Raw genomic sequence first — 18,995 nt, 5'->3', positions numbered from 1 at the left:
GAGAGACAGAAGATGGGGAGGAAAAAGAGAGCCAGGAGAGAACTTCACGGTTCTGGAATAATCAACAGAGGGAGAGCCTTTTTACCATTCCATCGGACTTCTCGTTGGCGCGCGCACACACACACACACACACCAAAACAAACCACTTATTGGAAAAGTTCAGCTAGCAAAGATTTTCTTCCTTTTGGAGCAAACAGAAAAAAAAGAAGATTGCATTATTAGGTTGCTTTTAAATATTCTGATTGGTTTCATCCTTCCAACTAAAAGTCCCAACATGACATTTCACTTTTCATTTGCATTTTTATAATTAATATGAATTTGACCGAAGAAGCCATGCCGGAAAAGTGTTGGGAAAAGTGACGTCAAGACAAGAACACACAAGTGAATACACAGCAGGAGTGAAGCCACTCTCCACATAAGACGCTAAAGAACCACATCATACCGAGTCCTCCTATTGGTTAAGAAAAATATTTAGGCTCTGAATAAAGCCAACATGCACTATATATATGGACACCCCTTTAAAATTTGTGGATTCAGCCTCACCCATTTGCTAACAGGTGTATAAAATCAAGCATACAGCCATGTATGCTGAAGCGCGTACAAATAGTCTGTCCTTGGTTGCAACACTCACTACCAAGTTCCAAACTTCCTCTGGAAGTAACGTCAGCACAAGAACTGTTCATCGGGAACTTCATGAAATGGGTTTCCATGGCCGAGCTGCTGCACACAAGCCTAAGATCACAATGAGCAATGCCAAGTGTCGGCTGGAGTGGCGTAAAGATCGCCGCCATTGGACTCTGGAGCAGTAGAAATGTGTTCTCTGGAATGATGAATCATGCTTCACCATCTGGCAGTTTGACGGACACATTTGGGTTTGGCAAAAGGCAAAGGAACGCTACCTGCCCAAATGCATAGTGCAAACTGTAAAGTTTGGTGTAGGAGGATTAATGGTCTGGGGCTGTTTTTCATGGTTTGGGCTAGGCCCCTTACTTCCACTGAAGGGAAATCTTAATGCTACAGCATACAATGACATTCTAGAGTCTACAGGATTCTGTGCTTCCAACTTTGTGCCAACAGTTCGGGGAAGGCCCTTTCCTGTTTCAGCATGACAATGCCCCATGCAGAAAGCGAGGTCCATACAGAAATGGTTTGTCAAGATCGGTGTGGAAGAACTTGACTGGTCTGCACAGAGCCATGACCTCAACCCCATCAAACACCTTTGGGATTTTTTTATTTGATTGAACCTTTATTTAACTAGGCAAGTCAGTTAAGAACAAATTCTTAACTGACTCTGAACAAAATATGTCGTACAGCCCCTGAACAAGACAGTTAACCCACTGTTCCTAGGCCGTCATTGTAAATAAGAATTTGTTCTTAACTGACTTACCTAGTTAAATAAAGGTTAAATAAAAATTAAAAAATCTCATCAATCTACACACAATAACCCATTGTTCCTCTCCCCCTCTTGTACACTGCTGCTACTCTCTGTTTTTACCATCTATGCATAGTCACTTTAATAACTCTACCTACATGTACATATTACCTCAAATAACCGGTGCCCCGACACATTGACACTGTATCGGTAACCCCCTGTATATGGTCTCGCTATTGTTATTTCACATGCTGCTCTTTAATGACTTGTTACTTTTATCTCTTATTCTTATCCGTATTGTTGGTTAGGGGCTCGTAAGTAAGCATTTCACTGTAAGGTCTACACCGGTTGTATTCAGCATTTCACTGTAAGGTCTACACCGGTTGTATTCAGCATTTCACTGTAAGGTCTACACCGGTTGTATTCGGCATTCCACTGTAAGGTCTACACCGGTTGTATTCGGCATTTCACTGTAAGGTCTACACCGGTTGTATTCAGCATTTCACTGTAAGGTCTACACCGGTTGTATTCGGCATTTCACTGTAAGGTCTACACCGGTTGTATTCAGCATTTCACTGTAAGGTCTACACCGGGGTTGTATTCAGCATTTCACTGTAAGGTCTACACCGGTTGTATTCAGCATTTCACTGTAAGGTCTACACCGGTTGTATTCGGCATTTCACTGTAAGGTCTACACCGGTTGTATTCAGCATTTCACTGTAAGGTCTACACCGGTTGTATTCAGCATTTCACTGTAAGGTCTACACCGGTTGTATTCGGCATTCCACTGTAAGGTCTACACCGGTTGTATTCGGCATTTCACTGTAAGGTCTACACCGGTTGTATTCAGCATTTCACTGTAAGGTCTACACCGGTTGTATTTGGCATTTCACTGTAAGGTCTACACCGGCTGTATTCGGCATTTCACTGTAAGGTCTACACCGGGGTTGTATTCAGCATTTCACTGTAAGGTCTACACCGGTTGTATTCGGCATTTCACTGTAAGGTCTACACCGGTTGTATTCAGCATTTCACTGTAAGGTCTACACCGGGGTTGTATTCAGCATTTCACTGTAAGGTCTACACCGGGGTTGTATTCAGCATTTCACTGTAAGGTCTACACCGGTTGTATTCTGCATTTCACTGTAAGGTCTACACCGGTTGTATTCAGCATTTCACTGTAAGGTCTACACCGGTTGTATTCGGCATTCCACTGTAAGGTCTACACCGGGGTTGTATTCAGCATTTCACTGTAAGGTCTACACCGGTTGTATTCGGCATTTCACTGTAAGGTCTAAACTGGTTGTATTCAGCATTTCACTGTAAGGTCTAAACTGGTTGTATTCAGCATTCCACTGTAAGGTCTACACCGGGGTTGTATTCAGCATTTCACTGTAAGGTCTACACCGGTTGTATTCGGCATTTCACTGTAAGGTCTAAACTGGTTGTATTCAGCATTTCACTGTAAGGTCTAAACTGGTTGTATTCAGCATTCCACTGTAAGGTCTACACCGGGGTTGTATTCAGCATTTCACTGTAAGGTCTACACCGGTTGTATTCAGCATTTCACTGTAAGGTCTAAACCGGTTGTATTCAGCATTTCACTGTAAGGTCTACACCGGTTGTATTTGGCATTTCACTGTAAGGTTTACACCGGTTGTATTCGGCATTTCACTGTAAGGTCTACACCGGTTGTATTCAGCATTTCACTGTAAGGTCTACACTGGTTGTATTTGGCATTTCACTGTAAGGTCTACACCGGTTGTATTTGGCATTTCACTGTAAGGTCTACACCGGTTGTATTCAGCATTTCACTGTAAGGTCTACACCGGTTGTATTTGGCATTTCACTGTAAGGTCTAAACCGGTTGTATTCAGCATTTCACTGTAAGGTCTAAACCGGTTGTATTCAGCATTTCACTGTAAGGTCTACACCGGTTGTATTCAGCATTCCACTGTAAGGTCTACACCGGTTGTATTTGGCATTTCACTGTAAGGTCTAAACCGGTTGTATTCGGCACATATGACTAATAACATTTGATTTAATGAGAAAGCAAAAAGTGTTTTTTTGAATTTTTTGGCAAATGTATAAAAAATAAACGGAAATATCACATTTACATAATCATTCAGACCCTTTACTCAGTACTTTTTTGAAGCAACTTTGGCAGCGATTTCAGCCTTGAGTCTTCCTGGGTATGACGCTACAAGCTTGGCAAACTGTATTTGGGGAGTTTCTCCCAGGCTTTAGGTGCCATTCGGCAAACTACAAGTGGTTGCCATGTGCCTTTTACTGCGGAGTGGCTTCCGCCTGGCCACTCTACCTTAAAGGCCTGATTGATGGAGTGCTGCAGAGATGGTTCTCCTTCTGGAAGGTTCCCCCATCTCCACAGAGGAACTCAGGAGCTCTGTCTCTCACTCACCATCAGGTTCCCTGACCAAGGCCCTTCTACCCCGATTGCTCAGTTTGACCGGGCAGCCAGCTCTAGGAAGAGTCTTGGTGGTTCCAAACCTATTCCATTTAAGAATGATGGAGGCCACGGTGTTCTCGGGGACCTACAATGCTGTATCATTTTTTTTGGTACCCTTCCTCATATCTGTGCCTCAACACAATCCTGTCTCAGAGCTCTACGGACAATTCCTTTGATCTCATGGCTTGGTTTTTGCTCTGACATGCACTGTCAACTGTGGGACCTTATATAGGCAGGTGTGTGCCTTTCCAAATCATGTCCAATCAATTGAATTTACCACAGATGGACTCCAATCAAGTTGTAAGCATCTCAAGGATGATCAACGGAAACAGGATGCACCTGAGGGAAGGGGTCTAAATACTTTCCGAATGCAATGTAAAACATCCAGAAATATTGAAAGTAGTAAGTAGTACCTTGTTGATTTCAACAATCCATCCCACAAAGTGTGTAAAAGTTTCAGTGTCAAAAACACCCATCGCTCCACACACATCCCTTACCCAGACATCCACACACACACACTAGTCACCATAAAAACGGAGAAAAATGCAAACCATCTTTGTAAAAAGATAAACGAGCAAAAAGAAAAGCAAGTGCAGAGCTGAAGCCTGTGGGGGGGTAGAAACACCTTTATGGGTGGAGAGAGAAATGCCTTTATGGGGGGGGGGAGATAGAAACGCCTTCATCGGGGGGAAGAGACCAGAACAGAGAGTGTTTGTGGGAGGGAGGGAGAGAGAAACCCTCAAGAGAGGGGGGATGGGCAGAGATATTTTTGTGTGGAATGTAAATAAGGGCTCACTGGTAATAGTGTGTGTGTGGGGAAAAGGGAGAAAATATGTGTGTGTGTGTGTGTACTTACCGCGGACAGAGGGTGGTCTTGGGAGAGGCTCGTCTGGAGAAGCCTGGAGCTCCAATGCTGTTCCCATCTCCTCCCTCCTGATCTACACACACACAGTAAATAACACCCTTACCACACTGTGATTGTGTCTCTCTCTCACACACACACACTTTCTCTCGCTATCTCCCTCTTCTCCCCCCAGGCCAGACGTCTCTTTTCATTTTCCTCTGCAAGAGCAATAAATCACACATGCACACGCAAATACATGTGCAAAGACACACGCAAACACACACCAGCATGCACTCGCCTCCACTTAAGACAATCTTAACTCCTATTTTACCCCCTTCCCCTCTTTTATTTTCCTTTATTTGTAACCCTTTACATTCTTCCACCAGCAGCCTGTCATTCAAAAGAACAAACACACCCACGGTCAGTCGCAATATAGTTAACCCCTAGAGGTCAGGGAGGACCAATGGCTGCAGGCAGTACTGAAACACCAGGAAACACTTTATTCCCCCCTTTTCTCCTGCCCCTCCCATTTTATTTATCCCGCTCCTCCCCCCCTTCTCCCTCACTGTTCTCCCACCCCTCCTCCTTTTCTCCCGCTACCCCCACATGTACACCACCTTCACCACCCACTTCCCGGTCACTAAGCGCTGTATGTGTGTACGCATGTGAGTGTGTGACGTAACCTGAGCAGTGGGTGTTGTGACCTCTGAACCCTCTGTAGACCGTGATCTATTCATGATCAAACCGCACGCACACCAACCTGCGGGGGAAGCTTGAGACTGTGCGATGAGGGCAGCCATGGCGGAGTTAGGGTTGAGTCGGTTTCCAAACATGTGGGAGGGAGCCATGTTGAACACTGGACCTGGTAACCCACTCACCTACAGGGACGAAAGAGTCTCAGTTACAATACATGGAGGATGACTGGATGGAGTTGGTAACATAAGTGAAGACTGTGGTGGAAAATGACATTAGTCATGCTATCCTGTGTTTTACTGCTTAAAGAATAGTCTCTTGTTATATGCTAGTGTTTTTCTAACCTTTCTAAACTTGTCTTGGTGTGACTTAGTCATAACACTGGGCTTATAGCTAAGAGACGTTTGGGTGCAATCGCAGCATGTGACATCCTGTGGGTTTACTATCCACTATCATGTATGGGAACTTGCAGAAAGGAGTACAATATAGTATTTGTTGTTGTGAATGCAGTTAGATGGCTGAGCCCTCGGGCTAACAACCTCATGCTATCTTAAATCTGCACAGACAACTAATTGCCTTCTTCACATTATCTGCTGACTGCTATGCACACAAGGAGGAGACCCGACTGTTTGTTAAGCTTGCAACTCTGAACCAGTCTCGGTGATGGTTGATTGCTTCATTTTTGCAAATCTTATAAAATTGTTGTTTGAACGAATCTGCAGTCTTTTCCTACAGAATTGCTACCACAATTTGGCGACGAGGATGGGATGGCTAACGCCACTTGCTGATTGCGCCGGAGGAGACCCGGGTTAACTGCAAGCAAGGGAGCCCACATGCCAACTAAAACAGAGCAGAAAAGGACCTGCCTCGGACCGGCAGGGAGCGTCAGTGAGTGGATATGCCATTCTGAACAGACAAAATAAATTAAGGGTGAGACTGAATTTCTTTTGAACATCATAGAAAATCCTGTTCTGGGACAGGATGTGCACATTATGTCTTTGTTGTAGGAAAGACACCCCTAATTAGAAACGTTGTTGTAGCAGAGTTATTTCTGAATAGGGGAAGTCCTAGGAGTAATTCTAGGGCAAACGCCCTGTTGAAGCAGGGTGACCCTGTAGGAGCAGGGGACATCTCCGATTGGGATCTTTTTGTTGAAGCAGAAGTAACCTGGTTAGAGAGGGGTTGTGTTTCTCTGTTGAAGCAGAGAAGCAGCCATGGGATGATATGACACGGTTACGAGTTATGTGATTCCAGGGCACAATCCTGAGAGACAAAATTTCATAATCCTGCAGGTTACAAAAATACAAAAAAAACGGAAAATAAACATTGTAAAAGAAAATGAATTAGTCAGTGTACTGGTAAACAATTGGTTATGATTGGGAAACCAGTTATACATTTAAACCCTACACAGAAGTGTGCATAGGAAGAACTCCCATGTGGGTACAACATTTAAATTACAGAGTAATTCAAATCAAATCACGTGTAGTGATTCGTCACGTGCGCCGAATACAACAGGTGAAATACTTACAGTGAAATGCTTACTTACAGGCTCTAACCAATAGTGCAAAAAATGTATTAGGTGAACAATAGGTAGGTAAAGAAATAAAACAACAGTAAAAAGACAGGCTATAAAAGTAGCAAGGATACATACAGACACCGGTTAGTGAGGCTGATTGAGGTAGTATGTACATGTAGATATGGTTAAAGTGACTATGCATATATGATAAACAGAGAGTAGCAGCAGAGTAGCAGCGTAAAAAGAGGGGTTGGGGGAACCACAATTCAAATAGTCCGGGTAGCCATTTGATTATCTGTTCAGGAGTCTTATGGCTTGGGGGTAAAAACTGTTGAGAAGCCTTTTGGTCCTTAAGACTTGGCACTCCGGTACCGCTTGCAATGCGGTAGGAGAGAGAACAGTCTATGACTGGGGTGGCTGGTGTCTTTGACAATTTTTAGGGCCTTCCTCTGACACCGCCTGGTGTAGAGGTCCTGGATGGCAGGCAGCTTAGCCCCAGTGATGTATTGGGCCGTACACACTACCCTCTGTAGTGACTTGCGGTCAGAGGCTGAGTAATTGCCGTACCAGGCAGTGATGCAACCAGTCAGGATGCTCTCGATGTTGCAGCTGTAGAACTTTTTGAGGATCTCAGGACCCATGCCAAATCTTTTTAGTTTCTGAGGGGGAATAAGCTTTGTCGTGCCCTCTTCACGACTGTCTTGGTGTGTTTGGACCATTCTAGTTTGTTGTTGATGTGGACACCAAGGAACTTGAAGCTCTCAACCTGCTCCACTACAGCCCCATCGATGAGAATGGGGGTGTGCTCGGTCCTCCTTTTCCTGTAGTCCACAATCATCTCCTTAGTCTTGGTTAAGTTGAGGGATAGGTTGTTAATCTGGCACCACCCGGCCAGGTCTCTAACCTCCTCCCTATAGGCTGTCTCGTCGTTGTCGGTGATCATGCCTACCACTGTTGTGTCGTCTGCAAACTTAATGATGGTGTTGGAGTCGTGCCTGGCCATGCAGTCGTGGGTGAACAGGGAGTACAGGAGGGGACTGAGCACGCAGCGCTGGGGAGCTCCAGTGTTGAGGATCAGCGTGGCAGATGTGTTGCTACCTACCCTCACCACCTGGGGGCGGCCTGTCAGGAAGTCGAGGATCCAGTTGCAGAGGGAGGTGTTTAGTCCCAGGATCCTTAGCTTAGTGATGAGCTTTGAGGGTACTATGGTGTTGAACGCTGAGCTGTAGTCAATGAATAGCATTCTCACATAAGTGTACCTTTTGTCCAGGTGGGAAAGGGCAGTGTGGAATGCAATAGAGATTGCATCATCTGTGGATCTGTTTGGGCGGTATGCAAATTGGAGTGGGTCTAGAGTTTCTGGGATAATGGTGTTGTGAGCCATTACCAACCTTTCAAAGCACTTCATGGCTACGGACGTGAGTGCTACGGGTCTGTAGTCATTTAGGCAGGTTGCCTTTGTGTTCTTGGGCACAGGGACTATGGTGGTCTGCTTGAAACATGTTGGTATTACAGACTCAATCAGGGACATGTTGAAAATGTCAGTGAAGACACCTGCCAGTTGGTCAGCACATGTACGAAGCACACGTCCTGGCAATCCGTCTGGCCCCGCAGCCTTGTGTATGTTGACCTGGTTCAAGGTCTTACTCACGTCGGCTACGGAGAGCATGATCACACAGTCGTCCGGAACAGCTGATGCTCTCATGCATGCCTCTGTGTTGCTTGCCTCGAAGCGAGCATAGAAGTGATTTAGCTCGTCTGGTTCAAATATATTTAGATGGAGAAGAAATTACTCTTTTCAAATTACAAGAAAGGAAGACGTTCCTAACCAAATACTGTTTGTTTTGTGTGTCTATTTTTGTTTCCTGAGTGTGTGTATTGATGAGAGATTTATATTATGGATGGACGATGGACCCTATCAGCCCGACTGGCTGCACAGTGTGATCGAATAAAGGAACATATTCTCCAGTAGTAAATTGGCAGACGTTCCAGTATTGTTTCTAATTCAAGGTATCGAAACCGTTACCAATTAAAAAGGCACAAATACCATAACTACACTGTGGGGAATTGGGTATCACTACCTTAGAATTATTATTATTATTTTAATCAGCACATATTAGAGCCGTGAGTGAGTAAATCTAAACACTCTGGCCATGGTCAGGAAGAGGTAAAACTATAGCAAAACCATAGAGGCACTAAAATAAGAGCAAGAGTATTCTACCAATTCAGCTCGAATATGGAAAAAATCCAATCATGGATAAAACTGGGCAGCATTTCCCTGCTGACGGGAAATATGCGAAAGCGGATACAAATGCATTGCTTTAATTAATTATGACAATTTGTTAGTTACGCTATCCTGAACCGCATAGCATATCATTACAGCAGTATGAACCGGTAATATATGTTAGCTAGTTACCTAACGTTCGTTGGCTACTAATATATTGAACTTTCCAGTATATTAACTATATGCCATCTAACTACCCAAAGTTTATTGACGTGATTAATTACGGCATTCTTAGCTTAGCTAAATGGTATAGTCATTGTGCATTCTCATTGGACATTGTTAATTTGGGTGCTTCGTGAGTTCGCTCTGGCTATCTGCTCGGATTTCAGAGCACTCATCTGAATGTACCAGAGCGCAGAATAACTTATGAATTTACGAACGCTCAACACCCATTGAATATGGCCGGTGTCAGTAAATGTCGGGGGAAAATAATGTAAAATTGAACGTAAAATTCAAATTGTTGCCAGCAGCACAGTAAGTCACCAACGCTTTTGATAACATGGGAAAAGCCATTGGCACACAGGAGTGATGGTTGCTGATAATGGGCCCGTACGCCTATGTAGATCGCGCCTATGTAGATATTCCATTAAAAATCAGCTCTCTCCAGCTACAGTAGTCATTTACAACATTAACAATGTCTTCACTGTATTTAATTAATGGGACCCCAAACTTTGGAACGGTAGTGTATATTATTATGGTTATTAGCGTAGTGTGTTGAGCCATTGGTCATTCGAAAATTGAATGTAGGGGCACCACTGGCTAAATTTACGACAGCAAAAGTATTATATTTAGTGGTGACATGGGCAGAATCTAAAGCGATACGACTACTACCCATGTCTTTGAACATGGGACCAGTAACAATGCCCGGATAACTTTACATTGCGATGGGTATGGATCTAATTTTGGGATAATTCTTGCGAGAATTAAAACAATCGCTAAAAGGGTGGAAATTTAAGGGGGTCTGTGTTGATACAGTATGTAGTGATTTGTTATTTGCGTAAAAAGAGACGAGGAAACTCATGCCAGACATCACCACATTAGTAAACTATTTGGTAGAGCACGGTCACGAGGCATCACATGGGAAAGTACAACCAGCGAAACAAGAGATAACATATTTGGGGGTTTTGATTTCGGAAGTCACGAAGCACATTACACCTGATCGAGTAGGAACAATGTGTTTTTTTGGCACAAACATACACTCCTCGCACTCAGGAAAACCCTAGAGGTTTTAATCTTGTGAGACACTTTATTCCGTCTTATTCTAAAATAGATTTATAGAATTGAAAAAAGGAATTAATATTAATACCATTTAAATGCAGATATTTTTTGCATTGGATATATTTACAATAGCATATGGAGACAGAAACATAAACCTTTTACCTTATCATAAGTAGACATAAATGCAAATGATTAAATCCTTCCAATAGATTTTTTTTTAAATAAATTTGTTACGAATTTAACTTGAATAAAATTTGTTGACTCTTCATATGGGATGATTTTCACTGAACAAAAGAAAGAAAATATTGAATGATCCCCTATGATCCATTGCATCTCCCAAAAACGTTTTCAACATGCATCTGAAAAAGATAGTCTAGAAACTAAAGCTTGGTTGGCTTCCTCTCAGGCTTCCATGTCTTCTTCCTGGACCTCCTCAATGTCCACCTCTTGAAAATCAGACTCTGAGGCCTCATCTTCACTGTCACTTTCCAACCTTGTTGAGGACGGCTCGTTGTCAGGCTCAAAAAGCCTCACATTTGCCCGGATGGCCACCAATTTCTCAACCCTTGTATTGGTCAGCCTGTTGCGTGCTTTGGTGTGTGTGTGTTCCCAAACAAGGACCAGTTGCGCTCTGAGGCGGCCGATGGTGGGATTTGGAGGATGATGGAGGCAACAGGGGAAAGAGCCTCAGATCCACAAAGTCCCTTCCAACAGGTGGCTGATGAGATATGTTGGCATGACTGCCATATTGCATCTCCATCCCAAAGCTCTTGCTTGGAAGTGTACTTCGCCAAACTGCCAAGAACCTTGCCCTCATCCAGGTCAAGGTGGCGAGACACGGTAGTCATGAAGCTGGTTGAGAGAATGTCAAGAGTGTGCAAACTTGTCATCAAGGCAAAGGGTGGCTACTTTGAAGAATCTCAAAATATAAAATATATTTTGATTTGTTGAACACTTTTTTGGTTACTACATGATTCCATATGTGATATTTCATAGTTTTGATGTCTTCACTATTATTCTACAATGTAGAAAATTGTACAAATAAAGAAAAACCCTTGAATGAGTAGGTGTGTCCAAACTTTTGACTGGTACTCTATATATGTTTTGCTATTCAAACGGTTATCGCTGCCATTTGGCTGCCCAATAACCATCATCCAAAATGCCAAGATCGTCACAGCCCTGAGAACTCCTCTCATCCTTTTGAAAACCTATTTGAACTTAATATAACTAGTAGGTCTCTGACAATAATAATGTTGATCTGACTGTTCAGCACTGGCCTAGTCTGTGTCTGTGGTGTGTGTATGTACTCACATGGGGGGAGACCGTGTTGATCATGGGGGCTGTGGTAGTGAAGGGACTGGGAGGAGCTAGGGAGGCCATCGGCTGTTGCAACTCAGAGTTAGCTCCACTCATGGGAGCAGGTCCCACCCCTGACGACACGTCACAACTGGAGAACGCACCTACAAGGAGAGACATCACCATCATCAACATAACTTTTATCATCATCATACTTTTTCATAATCATGAAAATAAACTAATCTTCATTGTCTCGTGTTTATATGAGTTGTGTGCAGTACAGTAGTGTGTGTGTGTGTGTGGTACCATGAACGAGTGGGCTGGACCAAATCAACAACAAACACATTCTCACACATGTACCCTGTACACCAGGGATAGGCAACTAGATTCAGCCGCAGGCTGCTTTTTGTCAGAGTAGATAGTTAGGGGGCCGGAACAAAATTGTAATAATTTGTACACTGCAAATTGATCACAATTTAGGTGAAAATGTGACTGCCTTTGAAAATAAATAATTCCATACCTAAAGTAGATTGAGACAATCATGTCTCTTTTTATGCGTGTGAATACATGGGAATAGATTTCCTAAATAAAAAATTGTTTTTAGCTGAAAACTAAAAACTATGGGGCGAATTTGCCCCACAGCCGCCTGTTGCCGACCCCTGCTGTACACAAACACACAACTACATATTAAAAACACAGTGGATGGAGGTCTGTCCTGCCACTGACCCAGAATAACAAGCAGAAATCTGATGACTCACACATTGTTCTATCACACACATACACACAGCTTTTTATACTGGGGGAAAGGGGGGGAAGCTCCATTCATATTCATGTACCTCCCCCATCACATGCCCTCTATCTGTTAAGTTGTTGCTGCTGCTGTTTTATTGATTTCACACACACACACACACACACACACACACACACACACACACACACACACACACACACACACACACACACACACACACACACGGTATAAACTCTGCCCCTGCCCCTTAGTGACCCCTAGGGAGGGGGGAGTAGGAGTGAGAGGCCCCCCTCACCCCACAAAAGGCTGAATGGCTGTGGGCAGCACATATTCACTAGAGGAACAAGAGTGCTTTGTGCATGAGAGTGCAAGATGGAGAACGAAGGAAAACGAGAGATCATGTACTGCAGAAACTCCAAGACTTCTCCTCAGGTCATACAAACACAATAGAACACATCTCCTAACCTACGCAATATTGTTGATAAGACAATCCACAATTACCAGATATTAATGTTAAAATCAGACTAAACTGACTAAATTACTCTACTTAATCTGATGCCATCATAAATTGTATACAAATCTAACATAAGTAATAAGCCAGTCTTGTAATTAAAAATTAAAAATGGGTTAGAGATTGCTACGCCTAGCCTACATATATCCATATTCCAAAGCAAGCCTCCATTTACCACTGGGCCAATACATCAACGGTGGGGTTACATTTATCATGTCAACACAGTAGTGTTGTGTAGTGAATATGCTTTTATGGACCCTAGTTAATCATCAACAACACAGAATAAAGGATGGAGGGTGTGTGTTCACATTTTACTATACTTCTGAGTATACACAAGTAGGCTCCTTAACAGCTTCTACCCCCAAGCCATAAGACTGCTGAACAATTAATCAAATGGCCACCGGACTATCTACATTGACCCCCACATTTAATTTGTACACTGCTGCTACTCGCTGTTTATTATCTATGCAGAGTCACTTTACCGCTACCTACATGTACAATTTACCTTGACTAACCTGTACCCTGCACACTGACTCGGAACCGGTACCCCCTGTATATAGCCTCGTTATTGTTATTTTATTGTGTTACTTTTGATTATTTTTTTTTTTTTACTTTAGTCTACTTGGTAAATATTTTCTTAACTCTTCTTGAACTGAACTGTTGGTTAAGGGCTTGTAAGTAAGCATTTCACAGTAAGGTCTACACTTGTTGTATTCGGCGCATGTGACAAATAAAGTTTGATTTGAGTACCAGAACTCCTCACAAGAATAGTAAAGCAACTATTTTGCCGGTCCTCACTTGTTAAAACGCCATTTTAGGCTTAGGGGCTAGGCTTAGGAGTTAGGGAGAACAGTCCTCACAAGTATAGTAAGACATAGCTCTGTGTGAGTGTGGACAAGCCGCATTAGCTCAGCTGCATTGGCGTAGGACTGTCCAATCGGGAATCAATCAAAGTGATCAATTAGGACTTACCAACATCACCCTTCCTCACCCCCTCCATATATCCCCCCTGGAAACCGCTCAACCCCTAGTAACCCCCTCAAGCCAGGGACCCACCACATCTCAGCCTCCAATAATATGTGTGTGTGTCATGGTTTGCGTTAGGAAAATTCAGCGCGGGACAACGTGAGAAATTTACCAGACCCATATGCATTAGGTACATAACCCATTAGGGCTTCCACCCATGGTGATCAGAATGACAGAAATCACATGTAGATTATGAAAATGCGTCTTAACAGAACATGCAACTCATGTAATGAAGCAGCCAATAAAACATCATTTTCAAACATTTGCCAAAATGCAATGTGGGAAAACTCCATTCAAATAGCGCACCTGGGAAAACACACCATTCTAAACAATGCACCTGATAGAAGTTCCATATATGACAGAGATGAACATTTATGTTAGAAACTTAGAAAGAGGAATCCAAAGATGCAACAACTAGGACGGGTTGCTAATATGACTAGGATTCTGCCTGTGGCTTCTGGACAACAAAAGAAAGTTGATATCAGGGCACACAATTAACCCCCGCCAAAATCGGGTAGATTTAGGCATTGGCGGGTAAGAATGTCTATTTCACCAGTCACTTTGGCGCATGATCAATTTGCAGGGCTCTACAGTGGGAGCATTTCATTCGCAAATAAAAATTGTCAAAAGCATAAGCACATTAGAGTTAGAAAAATACTGCAGTAGCTTTATTTCTGCTGTTTTGTTTCATAGCTGCTAATTGCACAAATAGGATTATAATTTATGTCCCACCTCGCGCAACAACACTGCCTGGCAGGGGAGCTGAGCTCACTGAGTGAAGTGCTGATAAATTCATTTTTGGAGGCGCTGTGCACAGGCATAAAAGCTGGTCTAATTTGACTTTGTCCTCATGTTTCTTGGCTATTTACATTGTTTTGTTCACAAGCTCAGTTGTTTTTCAAAATGTTAGTTTGAGTCTGCTGCTTCAACTGATAGCGAAGAGGCGCCCTAGTCAGATACCAAATCTCTCACATATCGCCCTGTTACCACGGTAACCTCCCGCCCTTAAAGGGGCAGTTGAACATTTTGGCTCTGATATTTTGATTAAAAGACTGAGGTCACAATTTTTTTAAATGAAATTCAACAATATACCACATTACTTCTTACTAATACATGTCTTATTTTAGAAACATTACAAAGCATGGTCATCTGTTTTATTTATTATTAGTTTTGTTAAAAAGTAATTATGGCCCAAAAATATTTGGGCTGGTAGATTTTTTTCATCTACCTGCCAGTGACTGGTGGACCAAAAAGTACATTTTAGGCCCTGGTTGATGAAAACAAATAGAGCAGGAGAGAAACAGTGGTCCAATAGGGAAGTAAATGGAAATACATATCAAAATTATATAATTACTCCCGTCTATACAGAAAGAAAGAAAATACTTCAAAATACTTCACCAGAAAGCATAACAGCCAGAGAGGAATCGAGGATCATTAGTTTCTTTTAAATTATTGAGTAGCGGATGTAAATGAAAAGCATAAAACGTGTGAAGGTAATGTGTCTTGAGTATAATTTAAAATGTTGAGACAAGAAGGGAAGGGTATGTCGAAGATATAGGCGAGCCTCTCCAGAATGGCTCAGCTGTCTCCCGCCAATTCTTGCCCATTCATTGTTTCATTGTGTGAATAGTTTGCCCTTTCATTATTTTTTAAATTTTTTTACATCAATTCCCCTTTACATGTCACCAGTAGTAAATGTAATGTTAATTCCCATTATTTGGTTACATTAATTTCTGTTAATGCCTGTATTAGTGAGTCATTTACCTTTCTCATTCTCGGAGTGGAACACTGTCTGCAGAGTTCACAACCTGCGACACTTATGAGAAACAAGTTTTGGTTTATTTCATAATCATTTACGAGATTTGTCCATTTTTTCATGCTTAATGTGAGAAATTAGCATGTGTCTGGTTTCTCTGTGCTGATAATGTTGAATGAGTGCTAGCGCCTGAGCACGCATAGAAGTACCTGGCCTCACGGTCTATCATATGGTGAAGGCTGGTGATCTCGCATTAGTAGACTTAACTTCTGAAATGTATTTACATTTTTATGATTAACCACGCGACAATGATTTTGAGAAACTAAGACATTATTGAAATGAAACTGTTCCACGACAATGCGCATATAAAAATCCTAACTGGCACGAAGAACAGTAGAAATGGTAGGAACAATTTTAATCTTCCCCAACATGAAACTCACGTGCTGCCTATGAATAATTGCCTCCACGTTTCCATGGTCAGAGTTTGCCTATAGGCTACTTTGAAGCAAGGTAAGACATGCCTCATAATATGAACAAAAAAAAACAAGAAATAGGGACACCAGAAGAAAGTAAGAAGCTATAAATAGGGTCAATTCCAATACCATATTTACAATGTGCAGGGATATTGGAGTGATAAGAGGAAGATAAGTATAGGGCTAAGGTGACTAGGCATCAGGATGTATGATAAACAGAGTAGCAGCAGCGTAAATTAAGACTGTATGCGAGTGTCCGTGTGTGTGAGTGTGTAGAGTCCTGAGAGTGCAGAGAGATAAATACAAGGGTCAACTTTGATAATCCGTGTAGCCATTTTGTTATCTATTTAGCAGTCTTATGGCTTGGGGATAGAAACTGTTCAGGAGCCTGTTGTGTCAGACTTGATCCACCGGTACCGTATTTCGTGCGGAAGAAGAGAGAATAGTCTATAGCTTGGGTGGCTGGAGTCCTTAACAATTCTGGGCATTCCTTTCACACCGCCTGATATAGAGGTCCTGGATTGCAGGAAGCTCGGCCCAGTGATGTACTTGACTGTCTGCATCACCCTCTGCAGAGCCATGTGATCGAAGGCGGTGCTGTTGCCATACCAAGCAGTGATGCAGCTAGTCAAAATGCTCTCAATGGTGCAGCTGCAGAACCTTTGAGGATTTGAGGCCCCATGCCAAACCTTTTCAACCTTCTGAGGGGGAAGAGGCGCTGTCACGCCTTCTTCACAACTGTGCGTGTGAACCTTTTTTCAGTACTTGGACCCAGGGGAACTTGAAGCTATCGACCCACTACACTGCAGCCCAGTCGATGTGGATGGGGGCTTGCTTGCCCCCGTTTCCTGTAGTCTACGGTCAACTCCTTGATTTTACTGTCGTTGAGGGTGAACAGGGAGTACAGGAGCGGACAAAGCACAAATACCCCTGTGAGACAATGAGGTTTAAAATGACTGAATGGGTCTGCCAGATCATCCAGTCCTCTGGTTTCGGTGAGGGCCCTCACGCACGGTATGGTGTTGTTATTGTTAAAGCGTGCATAAAATGTGTAGAGTTTATCTGGGTCTTCTTTTGTAATCCGTAATGGACTGTAGCCCCTGCCACATGGGATGGGCCTCGGAGCCTACGTAAATATGATTCCACTTTATTCCTATATTGTCCTTTTGCCCACTTGATGACTCTGCAGAGGTCGTCGCCAACTTCCTGTACTTGCTCCTATTCTCAGTAGTAGCATCAGGGTTGTCTGTGATGGCCCAGTGTGCGGTAGCCCTGTCCTTTACCGTAGCACCAACCTCAGTCTTAATCCAGGGCTTTTGATTGGGGAACCAGCGAACCTTCACGGTGGGGACAAGTCACCGATGCATTTCCTTATGAAGCCGGTGACGGAGGTGGTTAGCTCGTCGATGTTATCAGGGGAATCTTGGAACATATTCCAATCAGCGGTAGCAAACCGACCCGTGGCATAATCTCTGATTCATTTCTTAATGGCACGAGTCACAGGTGCTTCCCGTTTGAGCTTCTGCTTGTAAACAGGAAGCAGGAGTATGGAGTTATGATCTGATTTGCAGAATGGTGGACAAGGTAGGGCCTTGTATGCTTGCTTGAGAGGCTAAGGAGACTTGTTGATGGAAGTTTGGAAATTAGTCTAAATGATGACAAACTAAAATCAGCGTCAATACTACCACTGCGCTCGAGTCAGAACACCAATTGTTGTTGATGAAGAGGCACACGCCTCCTCTTCCTCTACTGTCCACTCGGTGAATGGAGAATCCATCCAGTTGGATATCCATTGTCCAAAAGCCATGCTTCAGAAAAGCAGAGAATATTGCAGTTTAGAGAGTCCCGTTGGTAGCAAATCCACGTTCGAACGTCATCCATCTTATTATCAAGTGACCAATAGAATGGAGGGAAGAGGTGGCCGGTTTTCCCTTCGCCTTAATCCTGGCAGGATTACCCCTTTCTTGCCACAAATGCCAGCGTTTCCTCTTGGATACCCCGAAAATTGGGTCGGAATTACAGAAAGAGCCCAGGGCAGATGAGTCAAAGTCGAAATTGGGGTAACTGCTGATCTTATGTTCAAAAGTTCCTGTCGGTTATAAGAAATGATAGCAGATACATTTTGTGAACATAAAGTACAAATAAACGCCAAAATAATCACCAAATAGCAAAGTTGGGTTAGAGCTTGCCGTTTCAATTACCAGTTGAGAAATAAAAATAGCTATTTTTAAATCATGCACCAAATTGTTTTTTAACGCGATTGCATTTATCTGAGAAGCTGCAGGAGAAATCCAGGTCAAAATAGGCTCTGTATGCTGTGCGTGTGATAGTTGTGTTGGAAAAATAAAATGCATGATTAACCTCTCTAGGGTAGGTGGGACGAAATCGTCCCGCACTATTCAACAGCCAGTGACACATCAGAGCGCCAAATTTAAATCCACAAAATGTCATAATTCAAAGTTCTCAAACATAGGACTATTTTACACCATTTGAAAGATAAGACTCTCGTTAATCTAACCACACTGTCCGATATCCAAAAGGCTTTACAGCGAAAGCAAAACATTAGATTGTCAGGAGAGTACCCAGCCAGAAATAATCAGACACCCATTTTTCAAGCTAGCATATAATGTCACAAAAACCAAAACCACAGCTAAACGCAGCACTAACCTTTGATGATCTTCATCAGATGACACTCCTAGGACATTATGTTATACAATACATGCAGGTTTTGTTCAATCAAGTTCATATTTATATCAAAAAACAGCTTTTTACATTAGCATGTGACGTT

The 18,995-nt window shown here is 42.9% G+C and overlaps 1 protein-coding gene across 3 annotated transcripts in view; it reads right to left on the bottom strand.

Moving 5' to 3' along the window:
- Positions 1-18,995, bottom strand: part of mllt10 (MLLT10 histone lysine methyltransferase DOT1L cofactor) — a 77,035-nt gene that overhangs the window by 6,506 nt on the left and 51,534 nt on the right. For all 3 annotated transcript variants that reach the window (XM_014157127.3, XM_045702035.2, XM_045702036.2), the window contains 3 exons: positions 11,706-11,854; positions 5,444-5,561; positions 4,696-4,777 (listed from right to left, as the gene is read on the bottom strand). In XM_014157127.3, the coding sequence (XP_014012602.1) occupies positions 4,696-4,777; positions 5,444-5,561; positions 11,706-11,854 (349 nt within the window). The remainder of the gene's footprint in view (positions 1-4,695; positions 4,778-5,443; positions 5,562-11,705; positions 11,855-18,995) is intronic.

The sequence above is a fragment of the Salmo salar genome, chromosome 19 (assembly GCF_965601325.2).
Source record: "Salmo salar chromosome 19, fSalSal1, whole genome shotgun sequence".
NCBI lineage: Eukaryota > Metazoa > Chordata > Actinopteri > Salmoniformes > Salmonidae > Salmo > Salmo salar.
This window is presented reverse-complemented; position numbering and strand designations above follow the sequence as displayed.